We start from the raw sequence: 18,929 nt of genomic DNA, 5'->3' as shown, positions 1-18,929 counted from the left end.
CTCATGCAGAGCATCTGATCTCCCTATAGAGCTCCTGCAGAGCATCTGATCTCCCTATAGAGCTCATGCAGAGCATCTGATCTCCCTATACAGCTCCTGCAGAGCATCTGATCTCCCTATAGAGCTCCTGCAGAGCATCTGATCTCCCTATAGAGCTCCTGCAGAGCATCTGATCTCTCTATAGAGCTCCTGCAGAGCACCTGATCTCCCTATAGAGCTCCTGCAGAGCATCTTATCTCCCTATAGAGCTCCTGCAGAGCATCTGATCTCCCTATAGAGCTTCTGCAGAGCATCTGATCTCCCTATAGAGCTCCTGCAGAGCATCTGATCTCTCTATAGAGCTCCTGCAGAGCATCTGATCTCTCTATAGAGCTCCTGCAGAGCATCTGATCTCCCTATAGAGCTCCTGCAGAGCATCTTTTCTCCCTATAGAGCTCCTGCAGAGCATCTGATCTCTCTATAGAGCTCCTGCAGAGCACTGCTTCCTCTGGATGGCCGGTTCTCTGTACACCGGTGTGCACTCGGCGTTATAACAATGACTGTCCCGCAGATCAGTTCACCCTGCACTGACAGACACCACAAGTCTCAGGATGCCTGGGCTGCTCCGGCCTCAGGCACTGCAGGGAAGGCGCCTCCGAGCTGCGGCCGCCCCGGTCTCCTGGTGCCGGCTGTGCTGGGCGCACAGAGAGGATGCGCCGCTCCGGGCCGGTACCGGAACACAGCGGTCCGCATTTCCCGGGGAGCTCATATATGGGAACACTCGGAGCCGCCGCACTTGTCTGAGGCAGGAGCGCAGTATTAGACATGGCCTCGTCCACACCAGCCAGGAGCACCTGGGCCACCTCAGCCGCGGCCAGAGCCCCTTCTCCGGGAAGCCCGACCCGCCTCAGCCGCCTACAGGAGAAAGACGAGCTGCGGCATCTGAATGACCGGCTGGCCGCGTACATCGAGCGGGTCCGGTCTCTGGAGGCGGATAAGTCGCTGCTGAAGCTGCAGCTGGAGGAGAAGGAGGAGGTCACCACCCGGGAGGTGTCCACCCTGCGCCTGCTCTACGAGACCGAGCTGGCCGATGCCCGCAAACTGCTGGACCACACGGCCAACGAGCGGGCGCGGCTGCAGGTGGAGCTGGGGAAGGTCCTGGAGGAGCAGCGGGCACTGAAGGCCAGGTACGGGGAGGTGAGGGCACCGGGCACTGCAGGCCAGGTACGGGGAGGTGAGGGCACCGGGCACTGCAGGCCAGGTATGGGGAGGTGAGGGCACCGGGTACAGCAGGCCAGGTACGGGGAGGTGAGGGCACCAGCTACATCAGGATACACTTAATTATTTTCTCACTGGGGCCCACAATGATCTGTGAAGGAGGGTCCCGAGCCCCCAGTGAGGAGGGCAGTTTGCTTGTGAGACCCTCTCCTTTCTATGGAGTGACAGATGGCTGAGCTTTCAGGCCCTTACATTGGTTATCCAGTAAAAACAAGTTATCACTAGGGATGAGTGGACCCGTGGAAGTTTGTGTTTTGGGACCCGACCCATTTTATTCCAAAGTTCAGGTACCAGAACTGCACCCGAACTTCAACCAGAACCCCATTAAAGGGAACCTGTCACCCCGTTTTTTGAGATTGAGATATAAATACTGTTAAATAGGGCCTGCGCTGTGTGTTACTATAGTGTATGTAGTGTACCCCGATTCCCCACCTATGCTGAGAAATAACTTACCAAAGTCGCCGTTTTCGCCTGTCAATCAGGCTGGTCAGGTCGGGAGGGCGTGTTCACAGCGCTGGTTCTTCCTCAGCTTTACGTTGGTGGCGTAGTGGTGTGCGCCTGTTGAAGTGACTAATCCACTGTGGGCACGTGAACAAGCAGCGCGCGATCTGCGCTGTCATCCCTTTCGTCGGTGGGGGCGGCCATCTTCCTGGGGCCGCGCGTGCGCAGATCGAGTGCTCTGCTGCACGGGGCTTCAGGAAAATGGCCGCGGGATGCCGCGCGTGCGCATTAGAGATCGCGGCGGCCATTTTCCCAAAGCCGAGATGCAAACTCGGCTTTGGGAAAATGGCCGCCGCGATCTCTAATGCGCACGCGCGGCATCCCGCGGCCATTTTCCTGAAGCCCCGTGCAGCAGAGCACTCGATCTGCGCACGTGCGGCCCCAGGAAGATGGCCGCCCCACCGACGAAAGGGATGACAGCGCAGATCGCGCGCTGCTTGTTCACGTGCCCACAGTGGATTAGTCACTTCAACAGGCGCACACCACTACGCCACCAACGTAAAGCTGAGGAAGAACCAGCGCTGTGAACACGCCCTCCCGACCTGACCAGCCTGATTGACAGGCGAAAACGGCGACTTTGGTAAGTTATTTCTCAGCATAGGTGGGGAATCGGGGTACACTACATACACTATAGTAACACACAGCGCAGGCCCTATTTAACAGTATTTATATCTCAATCTCAAAAAACGGGGTGACAGGTTCCCTTTAAAGACTATCTGGACCCCCAAAACTTTCTCCCTCTCTCGAATGGACTTCCCCCGGAACTCCAAACATTGCAACGGGCTTCTGGGATAAATCCTTGTTTGGCATTTAGCACTGGACACTAACTGTCCGGTATTGACCCCAGACGTCTAAGTTCAGGTTCGCTCAACTCTAGTTAGCACCCATCTGCAAGATCATTTACTGATCGGGTGAGGTCTGGGCTTCGGGACCCTCACCACCAATCAGTAGGTTAGGGACTTTCTGTCACTGAGGAGTCACCTTTATCCCCATTACACAATGGAGTATCCTCGTTATTCTCTATAGGGCTGCCAGAAATAGTCGAGCTCAGCTGCCCCCATAGGGAAAGATTGGAGCAGTAGTCCAAGCATCAGTAACAGTCCACCAGCCGATTCGGACAGGGAGAAAAGTCCCCCATTCTGCCGATCAGTGCAGGTTCCAGCGGTTGGACCTCAATTAATCATTACCTTCTCAACTATGCTTGGGATAGGTGATAACTTTTTTTTTTTTTTTTTTTCCATTGGGTAAATCCTGGAAGGTGCGTTCACACTGACCGATTATCAGGACTATTCCTGTTGTTTACTGAAAATCATGCAGTGATGAATGAGCAAAACGTCTGATCTTCGGGCGAAATGACCTTTTGGCGACATAAAAAAATTATCGCTCTCAGCAGCACATTGTCCTGTATAAATGAGAAGCCGCTTATCAATACCAAACAATCTGTTACCGATCGTTCCAAGTAAATGGGCTACTAAGTTACCTCCGATTGGCAAACATGTAGCCAGTCAGTGGTCGGTTAACGCTGCAAATCATAGAACATAAATGGACCTTAACCTCGATTGGAGCAATGGTTGCACACGTGACCACCTCTGTTTTCATCCATGGTACTTGGGAACCATTGTTTTTGAGTGGTCACACCCCCGGCAGTCATTCTTTTATCTTCGGGATAACCGTTAAGTGGTGTTTATAGGCGATCCCTTTTAGGGTTCATTTATAAAAAACTATTTTTCATTGTTTTACACCAGAGAAATCTCACAGATCAATTGCAGCCTGTGTCCCGGTGCACAAAAAAGATCGCAGCATGTTATTTTTCCAGTTTGTAAATGTTTACATTCCACCGGTGCCTTTCACTCTGGCCGCACAAATCTCCCATATCTTAGTATTAGTAGAACTATAGCACAAGCTGACATGTTGGCAATTGTCAATCTCATTTCAGAAATAACAGAAAAGAATCCGACTTAACGTCGACACAAAACCAACTCCGAGGTCTTGAAGCCAAACTAAATGCAAAAGAAGCTGAGCTTGCCACTGCGCGAAGTGCCCAGAGGAGCCTGGAAGATCAGAACCAGGATCTGAAGGGACAAGTAGCCACTGTAAGTAGCTGCCGCGATCTGGAGGCTTAGCCTGACCTCATACATAATCTGTGGGGATCAACAGACAAAAACTGGAACATATTACATGCAGATTTCACCTGTTCATTGCAAAGGATAAAATCTGAAGGAAAAATCCTCAACAATTCAACAAGCTTATACGAGTATTTGTAAAATAAGCATCTTGCCCCCAAATCTGCTCTTAAAAAGTAATGTATCTAGGACCAATCCACTGTGTTTTAGCATAACCCTATGATCTCCAAAAATAGTGACCAGGGTAATTCTCGTGTGTTTGGGTGTAAATTGTAATAAGTGTTGTTATTATTGTAGTGATCCAGGCAAACTGAACGTGTGACCCTCCTCTCAGATGTGTGGTCACTGCTGTTAGCTGGGTGATTCCGTGTTGGGGAGCGCAGTCGCATGTCTCCAGGAGCGACTGCTCCTGTTGTATCTGTGCAGTGACTTGCTGACCTTTACTACATCACCTGCCCTTCATGTTTTGTTGGAGTATCATCAGACCAGGTGACCCGAGGTTATGGCAGTGACGTCACATAGGATGTAGCCCCCCACTTTTCTCAAAGTGCTGTGTCAAGCTGTATGTTTTCTGCACATTATAATGATTTGCAGCAAACTGGATAGAACAGTGGAATAATAGACTTTAAAGGCCCCATATACATTAGATATCATATGTACCGGAAATCTAATATATATTAGGGGGCCCCTGACCTCTGATTGTCAATGGAGATGAGGATCTGACATTCCAGGTTTTGGACTGCCAATCCTTTTGTTCTCGGAGCGATGAGCCAGAGCTAGAGATGTATGTCAGTATCCCTCATAGTGAGCACAGAGGCGCCTAGCAAAGCGCTGTGTATGGGAGAATCATCTTAATGGCTGCCAGTGCCAACCAATCGGCCAAGCCATCATTTGTCTGACAGCTATTTAATTTGTCTGGGGCGCGTATGTTTTCATAGTACTGGGCGCTCCAGAATCATCCATGTGTGGATTCCCAGAGAGACCCTGTGGACTTCTTGCTGCAATTTTTTTAAATCCTTTTCCACAATAATTGGGAGGGAAACCTTTATTAGTGTATGTTCACACAGTGCTTCAATTCCAGCGGTGAAGCCGATCCCGGAAGAAAACACATTTTTTTTTTTTTTTTTACTTAAGTGTGTTTTGTAGTGGCTTCCTCGTGCTTTCAACTATATAGAATGGGGGCCGTCCAAAGAATGAACATGTTAATTCTTAATCACTTCATGGTTTCCGAATACTGAAGCTGTAAAAAAAAATAAAAATTAGAAGAGTGAAAATGTGCACAGCAATGTCGTTTTTGCATTGCTGTGCATTATGTTCATTTTTGCGATGGCATATTTCTTTGTGGAATAGAAATGCCAGCAGTTTTTTTTATGTATAAACCCTATATATTAGGAACCAAATCTGAAAGCTTTTTTTTTTTTTTTTTTTTTACAGTTTGGTCTTCCCCCTTAAATGTTTATATGAATAATGACGTCCACTGTACGGTGATGCGATGGTAGAAGTCACATTGTATTTCCTGTCCCTTTTAAAAAATGTCAAAGCAAATATTTTCTGTTTTATAATAAAAAGTAGATTTAGGATTTGTATATAATCCAGATTTTTCTGTACTGAACATGGACATTAGTTCAGTTTTATATTTATGTAATTGACATTTAACTCTTTTTTTTTTTTTTCAGCTTGAAAATTCTTTGAGAGACACAACCAAGCAACTTCATGATGAAATGCTATGGAGAGTTGACCTGGAAAATAAGATGCAAACACTCAAAGAACAACTGGATTTTGAGAAAAATGTTCACAGTCAGGTAATGTACACGTGGTGTGGATACAGGATGGGCTGAGCTGTTTGCTCTCAGGTTGACTTAGTACCACAGGCACAACGTGAGGCCGGCTAATGGCAATGTCTTGTAGCGACTGCTATGCTGGGTTACTTGTGTAATAGACCAGTAGACTTGGGCTGTGTGCCCACGTTGCGTTTTGTATGCATTTCTGCCGCAGTGGAAATGCATAGAAACGCTTAAAACCGCATTCCCATGCAATCCTATGGGGTTCCGCAGTTGCTGTGCCCATGCTGTGGATTTTCCCGCTGCGGATTTTACCACTGTGATTCCGCAGCATGTTAATTATTTCTGCGGAATTGCAGCGATTCTGCCGCCATAGGATTGCATTGAAACGCTCACTTTACGCATGTGGCTATGCCCACTATGCGTAAAGTGAGCGCTTCATGTGCGGATGGTACCCGGGTCTGGAGGAGAGGAGATTCTCCTTCAGGCCCTGGGTACCATATTCCTATAAAAAATAAAAAAAAATATGGATATACTTCCCTTCTGACGGCCACTGGAGTCCTCCTGCCTCTCAGCGGTGCACGCGGCAGCTTCCGTTCCCAGGGATGCATTGCGTAAATCGCCTGAGATGACATCGCGGTCACGCGACCGTGACGTCACAAAGGTCCTTCACGCAAAGCATCCCTGGGAACGGAATGTACCGGGAGGCCGCTGAGGAGATCGGAGGCCGTCGGAACGTGAGAATAACCATATTTTTTATTATTTTGAACGTTATATCTTTTTACTTTAGATGCTGCATAGGCAGCATCTATAGTAAAAAGTTGGTCCCACTTGTCAAGCACTATGCTTGACAACTGTGACCAATCTGTCAATCACTTTTCCAAGCGGTGCTTCAAATCGCAAAAGCAAGCATTCTGCAAGCTAAAAACGCTTGTGTTTTGCGGGAAAATGCATGCGAATTCCGCATGCGTTTTACCCACGCCAGGGAGTTGCGTAAATGCTGCTGACATTTCTGCAACGTGCCAGCATTTTTGGTTGAAAACCTGCAAGCAGTTTTTGTTGAGTAGAGCTAAAAAAAAAAATGGAAAGGAGAAAAAAAATTAGGAAAATGAAAATAGACTCAAACAAAAACACTGGATATACTCTGAGGGTATGTGCACACATATTCTGGGTCCGCTGCAGATTTTTCTGTAGCGGATTCCAGCAGATTTGATAAATCCGCAGTGGAAAACTGCTGCGGATTTACTGCAGGTTTTCTGTGGTTTTCACTGCGGTTTTACAACTGCGGTTTTCCATAAGGGCAGTTGTAAAACTGCTGCGGAAAACGCAGAAAGAAGTGACATGCTGGTGAATGTAAACAGCTGCGTTTCTGCGTGTTTTTTTCCACAGCATGTGCACAGCGTTTTTGGTTTCCCATAGGTTTACATTGAACTGTAAACGCATGGGAAACTGCTGCGGATCCGCAGCTCCGGAAACGCTGCGGATCTGCAGCAAAATCCGCATCATGTGCACCCCAAAAAGGAAAAAAAAACTCTTGAACGATCAGCATAAGCTTAAAAAAAAAAAAAAAAAAAAAAAAAGTTTCAAGAAAAAATACCTGCTAGCATTTCTGAAGTGCCTGCCTATTAACCCTTTCCCGACATTTGCACTACTTGTATGTCCTGATCGGGAAGGACTTCCTGACCAATGCATTACATGTACGTCATGGTGATTGCAAGCGTGCACCAGCGATCGCCGCCGGGTGTCAGCTGATTCCGACAGCTGACACCCAGCTCTCAGTGCCAGGAGGAAAATAGCAAGTTCTTCCACTCCTTAATGAAAATGCCAGGAGTTAAATCCTCAGCTTCTTACTTTTTTGTCAATGTAAATGGGTGATGAAGCAATTCCTTCAATCTAGCCACCTGTGACCATTGACCTTCATTTAGTGTTACCTGAGGGTTGGCGATGTCTACAAGAAAGTGTTTCAGCTCAAGCAATCGCTCAGTCTTTAACCCCTGGAGCTTTTTTCGTTTTTTGCTCCCCTCCTTCCCAGAGCCATAACTTTTTTTTTTTTTTTTTTTTCTTTTTTCTGTCAATATGTGAGGACTTATTTTTTGTGTTTCGAGTTGTAGTTTTGAACGATACCATTGGTTTTACCATGTCTTGTACTAGAAAACGGGAAAAGAATCCAAATGTGGTGAAATTGCAAAAAAAGTGCAATCCCACACTTGTTTTTTGTTTGGCTTTTTTGCTAGGTTCACTAAATGCTATAACTGACCTGCCATTATGATTCTCCAGGTCATTATGAGTTCATAGACACCAAATATGTCTAGGTTATTTTTTTTTTTTTTTATCTTAAGTGGTGAAAAAAAATTCCAAAGTTTGCTTAACCTTCGTCCGGCTGAGTAGGTACAATTGTAACTATTCCGTTTTAAAATTGCAATAACTTTTTTTTTTTTTCGAAAAGCCGTAGAGGGCTGAAATTTTGTGATATCTCTGCAGTTTTGGTCCAGAATATATTGGCCAAATTTCAATAAAATATATATGAAGGTACAATTGTACCTCTGCAGCCTGTTAACGTTGTAAAATTATGCAGCCTGACGAAAGTTAAAAATAGATTGCGCCATTTTCCGAGACCCGTAGTGTCTCCGTTTTTTGAGATCTCTGGTTGGGTGAGGATTTATTTTTTGTGTGCTGAGCTGACGTTTTTAATTATCCCATTTTTGTGCAGATATGATCTTTTGATTGCCCGTTATTGCATTTTAATGCAATGTCGTGGCGACAAAAAAAAACATTCTGGCGTTTTTGATTTTTTTTTTTTTTCTTGCTTTGCCATTTAGCGATACCAAATATGTGTAGTTTTGAGTTTAATTTTTTTTTAAAATTATTTTGAATGGGGTGAAAGGGGGGTGATTTTTTTTTTTTTTTTAAACTTTTGGCATGCTTTAATAGCCTCAATGGGAGGCTAGAAGCTGCCACAACTTGACCGGCTATGCTACATAGAGGCGATGCTCAGATCGCCTCTATGTAGCTGAATTACAGCCTTGCTATTAGCACCAACTACAGGGTGGCGCTCACAGTAATCCAGCATCAACAACAATAGAGGTCTCAACCTCTGGTTGTCATGCTGACTCACCAATGACCCCCGATCATGTGACGGGGTCAAGGGTGTACGTATTTCCGGCCAGAAGTGCTTGTTAAATGCCGCTGTCAGTTTGACAGCGGCATTTAACCAATAGGTGCAGGTGGATCGCAATTCCACCCAAGCCTATTGCGGACACATGTCAGCTGTTCAAAACAGCTGACATGTCTCGACTTTGAGGTGGGCTCACCGCCGGAGCCCACATCAAAGCGGGGGATACTGCCTTCGGCGTAATAGTATGTCCGATGGCAATAAGGGGTTAAATGGGCGCTGCCCCATTGAGTGTCTTGACCCATAATTGCCCCTTTTCCAGCAATTCTCTTCATGATGGAATCTATTTTAGGGATTTTGCCAGCAATAACCAATTTCTTCACTATGCCAATCATAGTTCTTTTATTGCTAGCTGCAGCGTGTGCACAACACAGCGTATGTGATGAACATGACAAAGCTTTGAAGCAGCTTCAACAAGATCATCTAATTGTAAAGTACCATGCTAATGTTCACCTTCATTCTCATTCATCAGTTTAATTGTACTTATCATGCGTGAAGCGTTGTCAGTTACAATAGCAAGAACCTGTTCTTTTTTTGAGTTCATAATTAATGATGAGCGAATTTGTTCAGGAAACGATCGCCAAACATAAATTCGGCACCAATATGGGACATTCAGATTTATGATCCTAGTGTCATACAGTAGGGGATCTGACTTTCAAATTGTATGAAGCATAACTTCTTTGTCATACAGACCTCATCCACACTCAAACAATTCTTTTTTTTCTGTGACTAACAAGATACAGTACGCCATATTTCAACATGGAACTTACAGTAGCTGAAATTCAGCTGTTTGCAAAAGTGGTGCAGAGTTTAAAATCAATTTTTTGTTGCTAATACTGTGCTCCTACCACATTATCTGAGCAACATGACTGGGAAAAAGCGAGGCTGTGGTGGAAGGGAGAAGTAGGTTTGATGTTCAAGGTGTGTGTGGGGTAGGTGGTAATGTTTGTGAAAGCACTAGTGAAGCAATGTCTTGTCCTATGCAAAGACAACTGACAACTTATGTTACTGGACAGGCTACTACACTACTTTTCTTTGGCAGAAGCACAGCGGTACGCCTTGTCGATGATTCCAAGAAAGAGCTTGTACTCGAATAGATGGCGAGTGCAGCTTCAAGTGGACTCTTCTCCTCTTCCTTAACATCACACCCAGTACAGTCCACAGAAGTGGCACCCAAATTCCCCTTGCTCCCCCCGCGTTCCGTCTCTCCAACCGTACAACTGACTGTACAGAACCACAAATGGGTGAGTCTGAAGAGCTGTTCTCACATTATATGCCATTGTCATCATGTACTCAAAAGCTGCACAGAGTCAAGAGAAGGTAATCTGCACCAATGCCCTCAATTTTTTTTTTTTTAGCTTGGAACCGGGGCAGGACGAAGTAGAGGCCTAGCAAAATCCTGATCCTCGCCATCAGATGTTAAACCCTGGGGGGGGGGGGTTATCCGGTTAAGACTCAGATTTCTGAGGCTCACGCAGACTGTACTGTGCTTTCAGGGCAAGAAGAGGAGGGTGACTCCAAGGGCGAGGAATGTAATAACACAGAAGATGATTATGATGAGGTGTTAGATCCCAGTTGGCATGAACATAGAGGCACACAGTTGAGTAGGTCATCTGAGGAGGAAGATGAGGAGGTTGGGTTGTGCCGTACATCACAGCTACGTAGTGATGCTGCCACAACGAGCAATGCATCCTCGGCCACAACTGTGCCTGTGACCAGGAACATCCCTGGGTCTGCAGCTCTCAGGGGTGGCAAGGGTTGCCTAGCCTGGCCCTTTTTTGACATTGCAAAGGATGAGCCAACTCGTGTAACCTGCCAACTTTGCATGAAGAAAAAAACTGAGTCGAGGTAAAAAAGTGCAATCATTTGACTACTACATGTATGAACCTTCACATGCGCAATCAACATGCTTTATTGTGGGAATCCCACTGCTTAAAAATGCGGACCTCAACAACCATCTGCCGCCCCATCAATTGCATCTGCTGCTTCTTCCTCCTCTACCATGCCAGTTATTGAGATGCAGGTTTTAAACCGCAGAACCTCGGGTTCTTTACCTGCTCCAGTCACGCTGACTGAGAGCCCACCATCAGCAGTAACGGAAGCGGACATTCCTGCTGTTTTTGACCGATCTCAGAGAATGAGCACACCATGAGTTTATCGATCCAGCGTAACATCTCCACCTGCACCTCTCTCACTGTTCAGGAGTTTGTCCGGTTCACCATACTCCGCCCTCTCACAGCCCTGCAGTCAGCCCATGGTTCCGTTGTTCCCACGTAAAAGATTTTCCTCCTACATATGACAAAGCTAAGAGGTTGAACTTCACAATCTCCAATCTGTGAAATGCTGCCTTTCCGCCTGGTAGATACAGACGGTTTCCATAAGCTGATGGCTGTCGCAGTCCCCCAGTACCAATTGCCTAGTCGCTATTACTTTTCTAAGAAAGCTGTGCCTGCCCTACACAGCATGTTGCAGACAACATCACCCGTTCTGTGACTAAATCTGTCTGCCAGGGTGCATTTCACCACAGACACTTGGACGAGTAAGGATGGTCCAGGGCGTTACATCTTGCTGATTGAGCAGGACAAACCTCTACATTTAACACTTCCTGCACTGCTTCTGCCTCCTCCAATATCTCTTCTACGGTCTCCACCTGCACCCTCTGCTTTAACGAGACACGCGTTCCAACAGTGCAGAGCGAATCCCCACCACCTCTGTACTGCGCAACCAGGGCTTACCGCAATCAGGCAGTATTAAAATTGATATTCCTTGGAGATCGCAGTCATACAGCTGAAGAATTGTGGACAGCTCTCCAGGCTGAGTTTGATCAATGGCTGTCTGCACTGAACTTGCATCCAGGGAAGGCCATGTCCGATAATGGTGTGAACCTTGTGGCGATCCTACGGCGAGGCAAGCTCACACTCGTGCCTTGCATGGCTCACGTCCTCAACCTGGTGGTACAGCGTTTTCTCCGCCACTATCCTGACCTGGGTGACCTGCTGTGTGCTCATTTTCATCGTTCGCACCCCTCTAGTCATCGACTTGCATGGATACCGAGGTCTTTGTCCATGCCAGTTAACAGGTTGATATGCAATGTGCCGACACTGTGGAATTCGGCTCTGCACAGGTTCCAGCAACTGTGGTAGCAACAACAAGCCCTGACGCAGTATGTCATGTCGTATAGCCTGTGCCAACGCAGTACGGACGTGGCACATATCCCGTTTACAGAGTGGGCACAGATTAAGGACCTCTGCACCGTTTTGAAATGGCTACTAAGATAAGCGCTGATGACTCCATCATCGGCATCACTATTCCGGTCATCTGTATGCTGGAGCAGACTTTGAATATCCTGTGGGAGGAGATGGTGGTCCCAGAAGCAGAAGGGATAACATTGTCTCTAAGTTAAAGACTGTTGCCACACAGGCTGGTCGGCCATGCGGTACGCGACTTTCGCGCCAAAGTCGCGTTTCGTATGACGCGCTTGGCGCCATTTTTTTCAGCCAATGAAGGGGCGTGGGCAGAGTGATGACATAGGTCTTAGGGGCGTGGACGCCTATCGCCATGTTGTCGCTTGTGCGGTGTAGCGATTTGCACTGTGTAACACCAGCTTTAGAGAGAGAGAGAGAGAGAATGAATAAAATATCCCATTGGCTTTGCATTGGGTTTCGTGTTTCGGTCGATCCTCGACTTTTCGCCATAATCGGCCGATTTCACTCGACTTTTGAGATAGTCGGGCTCAAACCCGGCTCGACCCTAAAAAAGTCAAGGTCGCTCAACCCTACTCCTCACGCCTGGAGGTTTTATCGTGCCCTGCAGCCAGCGTCTTATCAGAATGTGTCTTCAGCGCTGCTGGTGGTGTCCTGATGGATAAGCGCAACCGGCTGTCCACTGAAAGTGTAGACCGCTCAACTTTCATCAAGATGAACAAGTCATAGATCTCCAAGGACTTTTGCATCTCAATCGCAGACTGTACAGACTAGGTGATATTGCATATTTTAGTGTGATGCATCAATGTCGCGTAACTGCACTCTGTGATATCTTTAGTGTGGCTGCAGCTGATAACACAAATTTGTGGAAATGTGAACAGTCATGGCTGGGTTAGCTGTAGTGGAAGACGTCTCTGTCCATATTATATTATTTGTACTCTCGTGGAATTGATGCCACTTATGTGGTGTAAGGCCCTCATTTGTTTAAATGTGAATACTCCTGGTTGGGTCTCCTTCATGCGTGTTGCCTGTAGTAGGCCTCAGAGACTGTCAGGCCTCCACTTCCTTGCACTCAACTACCCGTGTTATTATCCTTAAATTTTTCTGATAATGGTTGTCTGAAAAACCTGATATTTGTGCCACCTGAGTGTAGCTCAGCATGAAAGCGGGTAGAGGTGTTGCATGTGTTATCGGGTCCTCCAGCAAAGGGGTTCTACACCGATCCCTCACCCAGCTCCTCTCACTGTGACGTTCAATTGAAAGCTGTAAATGCTGTCCCGGATCCCGATACCTGGATGATTGCTGCAGTTCCATGCTAAATTTTGTACTATGGGTGAATTGAGGCCACTTTCTTGGTGTCTGTCCCTCATTTGATGCGTTTTGGTAGCATTTGGGGCCGTTATAAGGTGTTGTGCATGCGTTTGTTTTTTGCCTCCCATTGATCTGAATGGCGTTTGGTTATGTTCCGTGAATATTTGACAAATTAATTGGCGAATATTGCAAATTTGGCGATCGTAAACCGAACACTGAAATAGTCGCTCATCTCTGTTCATAATCTTGCCTTTCCACTAAGGCCTGGAGAAACTGGCAGGTGTTATGAGCTTTAGTATCTTTTACTGCCAGTGCCTTGGTAACAATTTTTTTTTTTTTTTTTGTTGTCACAATCAAATTTAAACGATAATGGCAAAATTGTTCACTTTGTGACATGTGCAGGCATCCATTTTAACCCCTTCCCGACCTTTGACGCATACGCTGCGTCATGAAAGTCGGTGCCATTCCGACCCATGACGCAGCATATGCGTCATGGAAAGATCGCGTACCTGCAGATCGGGTGAAAGGGTTAACTCCCATTTCACCCGATCTGCAGGGACAGGGGGAGTGGTAGTTTAGCCCAGGGGGGGTGGCTTCACCCCCTCGTGGCTACGATCGCTCTGATTGGCAGTTTCACTTTCAACAGCCAATCAGAGCGATTTGTAATATTTCACCTAAAAAAAAAATGGTGAAATATTACAATCCAGCCATGGCCGATGCTGCAATATCATCGGCCATGGCTGGACACACTAATGTGCACCCACCCCACTCCTCCGATCGCCCCCCCAGCCCCCCGATCTGTGATCTGCTCCCCTCGGTCCTGTGCTCCGCTCCCCCGTCCTCCTGCCAGCTCCCCCGTGCTCCAATCACACCCCCCGTGCTCCAATCAAACCCCCCCCCCCCGCACTCCGATTCCCCCCCCGCACAGCGATTTCCCCCCCCCCCCCGTGCTCCGATCCACCCGCCCGCACAGCGATCCCCCACTCCGTGCTCCAATCCACCCCCCCGTGTTCCGATCCACCCCCCCGTGCTCCGACGCCCCCCCCCCCGTGCCCTGATCTCCCCCCCCTTATACTTACCTGGCCTCCCGGGGACCGTCCGTCTTCTTTCCTGGGCGCCGCCATCTTCCAAAATGGCGGGCGCATGTGCAGTGCGCCCGCCGAGTCGGCCGGCCGGCAGATTCGTTCCAGAGTGAATTTTGATCACTGAAATAGGTTATATCTCAGTGATCAAAATAAAAAAAAAAGTAAATGACCCCCCCCCCCCCCCCCTTTGTCACCCCCATAGGTAGGGACAATAAAAAAAATAAAAAACAATTTTTTTCCACTAAGGTTGGGGTAAGAACTAGGGGTAGAGTTAGGGTTAGGGTTTCGGTATGTGCACACGTATTCTGGTCCTCTGCGGATTTTTCCGCTGCGGATTTGATAAATCCGCAGTGCTAAACCGCTGCGGATTTATGGCGGATTTACCATGTTTTTTCTGCGCATTTCAATGCGGTTTTACAACAGCGATTTTCTATTTGAGCAGTTGTAAAACCGCTGCGGAATCCGCAGAAAGAAGTGACATGCTGCGGAATGTAAACCGCTGCATTTCCATGCAGTTTTTCTGCAGCATGTGTACAGCGATTTTTGTTTTCCATAGGTTTGCATTGAACTGTAAACTCATGGGAAACTGCTGCGGATCCGCAGCGTTTTCCGTAGCGTGTGCACATACCTCTAGAATTAGGCTATGTGCACACGGTGCGGATTGGCCGCTGCGGATCCGCAGCAGAGTTCCATCAGGTTTACAGTACCATGTAAACATATGGAAAGCCAAATCCGCTGTGCCCATGGTGCGGAAAATACCGCGCGGGAACGCTGCGTTGTATTTTCCGCAGCATGTCAATTCTTTGTGCGGATTCCGCAGCGTTTTACACCTGTTCCTCAATAGGAATCCGCAGGTGAAATCCGGACAAAAAACACTGGAAATCCGCGGTAAATCCGCAGGTAAAACGCAGTGCCTTTTACCCGCGGATTTTTCAAAAATGGTGCTGAAAAATCTCATACGAATCCGCAACGTTGGCACATAGCCTTAGGGCTAGGGTTGGGTTGGAATTAGGGTTGTGGTTAGGGGTGTGTTGGGGTTACGGGTGTGTTGGGGTTAGGGTTGTGATTAGGGTTACGGCTACAGTTGGGATAAGGGTTAGGGGTGTGTTGGAGTTAGAATTGAGGGGTTTCCACTGTTTAGGCACATCAGGGGGTCTCCAAACGCAACATGGCGCCACCATTGATTCCAGCCAATCTTGTATTCAAAAAGTCAAATGGTGCTCCTCACTTCCGAGCCCCGACGTGCACCCAAACAGTGGTTTACCCCCACATATGGGGTACCAGCATACTCAGGACAAACTGCGCAACAATTACTGGGGTCCAATTTCTCCTGTTACCCTTGTGAAAATAAAGAAATGCTTGCTAAAACATCATTTTTGAGGAAAGAAAAATGATTTTTTATTTTCACGGCTCTGCGTTGTAAACGTCTGTGAAGCACTTGGGGGTTCAAAGTGCTCACCACATATCTAGATAAGTTCCTTGGGGGGTCTAGTTTCTAAAATGGGGTCACTTGTGGGGGGTTTCTACTGTTTAGGCACAGCAGGGGCTCTGCAAACGCAATGTGACGCCCACAGACCATTCCATCAAAGTCTGCATTTCAAAAGTCACTACTTCCCTTCTGAGCCCCGACGTGTGCCCAAACAGTGGTTTACCCCCACACATGGGGTATCAGCGTACTCAGAAGAAACTGGACAACAACTTTTGGGGTCCAATTTCTCCTGTACCCCTTGGGAAAATAAAAAATTCTGGGCTAAATAATTATTTTTGAGGAAAGAAAACGTATTTATTATTTTCATGGCTCTGCATTATAAACTTCTATGAAGCACTTGGGGGTTCAAAGTGCTCACCACACATCTAGATAAGTTCCTTTCGGGGTCTAGTTTCCAAAATGGGGTCACTTGTGGGGGATTTCTACTGTTTAGGCACATCAGGGGCTCTGCAAACGCAACGTGACGCCCACAGAGCATTCCATCAAAGTCTGCATTTCAAAATGTCACTACTTCACTTCCGAGCCCCGGCATGTGCCCAAACAGTGGTTTACCCCCACATATGGGGTATCAGCGTACTCAGGACAAACTGGACAACAATATTTGGGGTCCAATTTCTCCTATTATCCTTGGCAAAATAGGAAATTCCAGGCTAAAAAATCATTTTTGAGGAAAGAAAAATTATTTTTTATTTTCATGACTCTGCGTTATAAACTTCTGTGAAGCACCTGGGGGTTTAAAGTGCTCAATATGCATCTAGATAAGTTCCTTGGGGGGTCTAGTTTCCAAAATGGGGTCACTTGTGGGGGAGCTCCAATGCATAGGCACACAGGGGCTCTCCAAACGCGACATGGTGTCCGCTAACAATTGGAGCTAATTTTCCATTCAAAAAGTCAAATGGCACGCCTTCCCTTCCGAGCCCTGCCGTGTGCCCAAACAGTTGTTTACCCCCACATGTGAGGTATTGGTGTACTCGGGAGAAATTGCCCAACAAATTTTATGATCCATTTTATCCTACTGCCCATGTGAAAATGAAAAATTTGAGGCGAAAAGAATTTTTTTGTGAAAAAAAAGTACTTTTTCATTTTTACAGATCAATTTGTGAAGCACCTGAGGGTTTAAAGTGCTCACTAGGCATCTAAATAAGTTCCTTGGGGGGTCTAGTTTCCAAAATGGGGTCACTTGTGGGGGAGCTCCAATTTTTAGGCACACGGGGGCTCTCCAAACGTGACATGGTGTCCGCTAAAGAGTGGAGCCAATTTTTGATTCAAAAAGTCAAATGGCGCTCCTTCCCTTCCAAGCCCTGCCGTGCGCCCAAACAGTGGTTTACCCCCACATATGAGGTATCAGCGTACTCAGGACAAATTGGACAACAACTTTCGTGGTTCAGTTTCTCCTTTTACCATTGGGAAAATAAAAAAATTGTTGCTAAAAGATAATTTTTGTGACTAAAAAGTTAAATGTTCATTTTTTTTTCCTTCCATGTTGCTTCTGCTGCTGTGAAGCACCTGAAGGGTTAATAAACTTTTTGAATGTGGTTTTGAGTACCTTGAGGGGTGCAGTTTTTAGAATGGTGTCACTTTTGTGTATTTTCAGCCATATAGACCCCTCAAACTGACTGTGTGAGGTGGTCCCTAAAAAAAATGGTTTCGTAAATTTCGTTGTAAAAATGACAAATCGCTGGTCAAATTTTAACCCTTATAACTTCCTAACAAAAAAAAATTTTGTTTCCAAAATTGTTCTGATGTAAAGTAAACATGTGGGAAATGTTATTTATTAACTATTTTGTGTCACATATCTCTCTGGTTTAACAGAATAAAAATTCAAAATGTGAAAATTGCGAACTTTTCAAAATTTTCGCCAAATTTCCGTTTTTATCACAAATAAACGCAGAATTTATTGACCTAAATTTACCACTAACATGAAGCCCAATATGTCACGAAAAAACAATCTCAGAACCGCTAGGATCCGTTGAAGCGTTCCTGAGTTATTACCTCATAAAGGGACACTGGTCAGAATTGCAAAAAACGGCAAGGTCTTTAAGGTCAAAATAGGCTGGGTCATGAAGGGGTTAAGACATGTAAAGCATCTCTTGAGTCTTTAAGATCATCCTTTTGGTTAAGGGCTTCTTCAATCACTAATTTTCTAATACCCTGCAGACTGTAAGCCCTCGTGGGCAGGGTCCTCCCTCCTTATGTACCTGTATGCCTTGTTTTTTGCTCATGTTGAATGTATGTAATGTCTATATTTGCCCCCTTTTCACAGGTAATGCGCCATGGAATAAATGGCGCTATAAAAATGTATAATAATAATAATAGTACTTTCTCTTACCAAAGAAAGACCAAGTTTGAGGCCATTTCTCCTCTAAGGCCGGCGTCACACTGGCGTTTTAAATGGCCGAGTGCAATGCGATAAAAAAAATCGCATTGCACTCGAACCAATGTTTAGCTATGGGGAAGCTCCCAGCAGCCGACTATTTGTTGGCCGTTTTCCTCGGTCCGAGACAATCGCAGCATGCTGCGATTGTCTCGGACCGAGGAAAACTCTCGGCTCACTCGCACCCAAATAAGCCTATGGGTGCGAGTGAGACAGCGCACATCACTCAGATTTTCCTATCGCCACGACAGCACCCCTACGAGAGAGGGGATCCGCCCACCTTCCGGACAGGAACCTACAGGATTTAAAGGGGCGGTCCCCCTCACCACTCCAGTTTGGGTTCCTGTCCGGACGGCGGGAGCCTGCAGGATCAGCATTCTTACCCGGGCCTCCATGCCTCCGCGCGGTGTCTTTTAGGAACGGCGGAATCGGGGGCTCGGAAGCAGCGTCGGGGGTGTCCTGCGTGCAGACCCCCCCTCGTCTGGCCATGAGGAGCGCGTCCCAGGAGTCGGGCAGTGCCGTCCTGGTCCGCGGTTGAGCGCGGTGTGCAGCGTCCACACCGGCGCTGGTGAACCCGGAAGTAGTTGGTACGCTTCCGGGGTAAGCCGGGGGAGGAGCGCTGCAGCGCTGTAA

The 18,929-nt window shown here is 46.9% G+C and overlaps 1 protein-coding gene across 2 annotated transcripts in view; it reads left to right on the top strand.

The window, feature by feature from the left end:
- The first annotated feature begins 616 nt into the window (after positions 1-616).
- LOC138676620 (lamin-B3-like) overlaps positions 617-18,929 on the top strand; it is a 98,461-nt gene continuing 80,148 nt past the window's right edge. For both annotated transcript variants that reach the window (XM_069766099.1, XM_069766100.1), the window contains exons 1-3: positions 617-1,166; positions 3,695-3,851; positions 5,558-5,683. In XM_069766099.1, coding sequence (XP_069622200.1) covers positions 805-1,166; positions 3,695-3,851; positions 5,558-5,683 — 645 coding nt within the window. In that variant the 5' untranslated portion in view covers positions 617-804. The remainder of the gene's footprint in view (positions 1,167-3,694; positions 3,852-5,557; positions 5,684-18,929) is intronic.

The sequence above is a fragment of the Ranitomeya imitator genome, chromosome 4 (assembly GCF_032444005.1).
Source record: "Ranitomeya imitator isolate aRanImi1 chromosome 4, aRanImi1.pri, whole genome shotgun sequence".
Classification (NCBI taxonomy): domain Eukaryota; kingdom Metazoa; phylum Chordata; class Amphibia; order Anura; family Dendrobatidae; genus Ranitomeya; species Ranitomeya imitator.
Note: the sequence above shows the minus strand (reverse complement) of the source record. Positions and strands in the feature narration are given on the sequence as shown.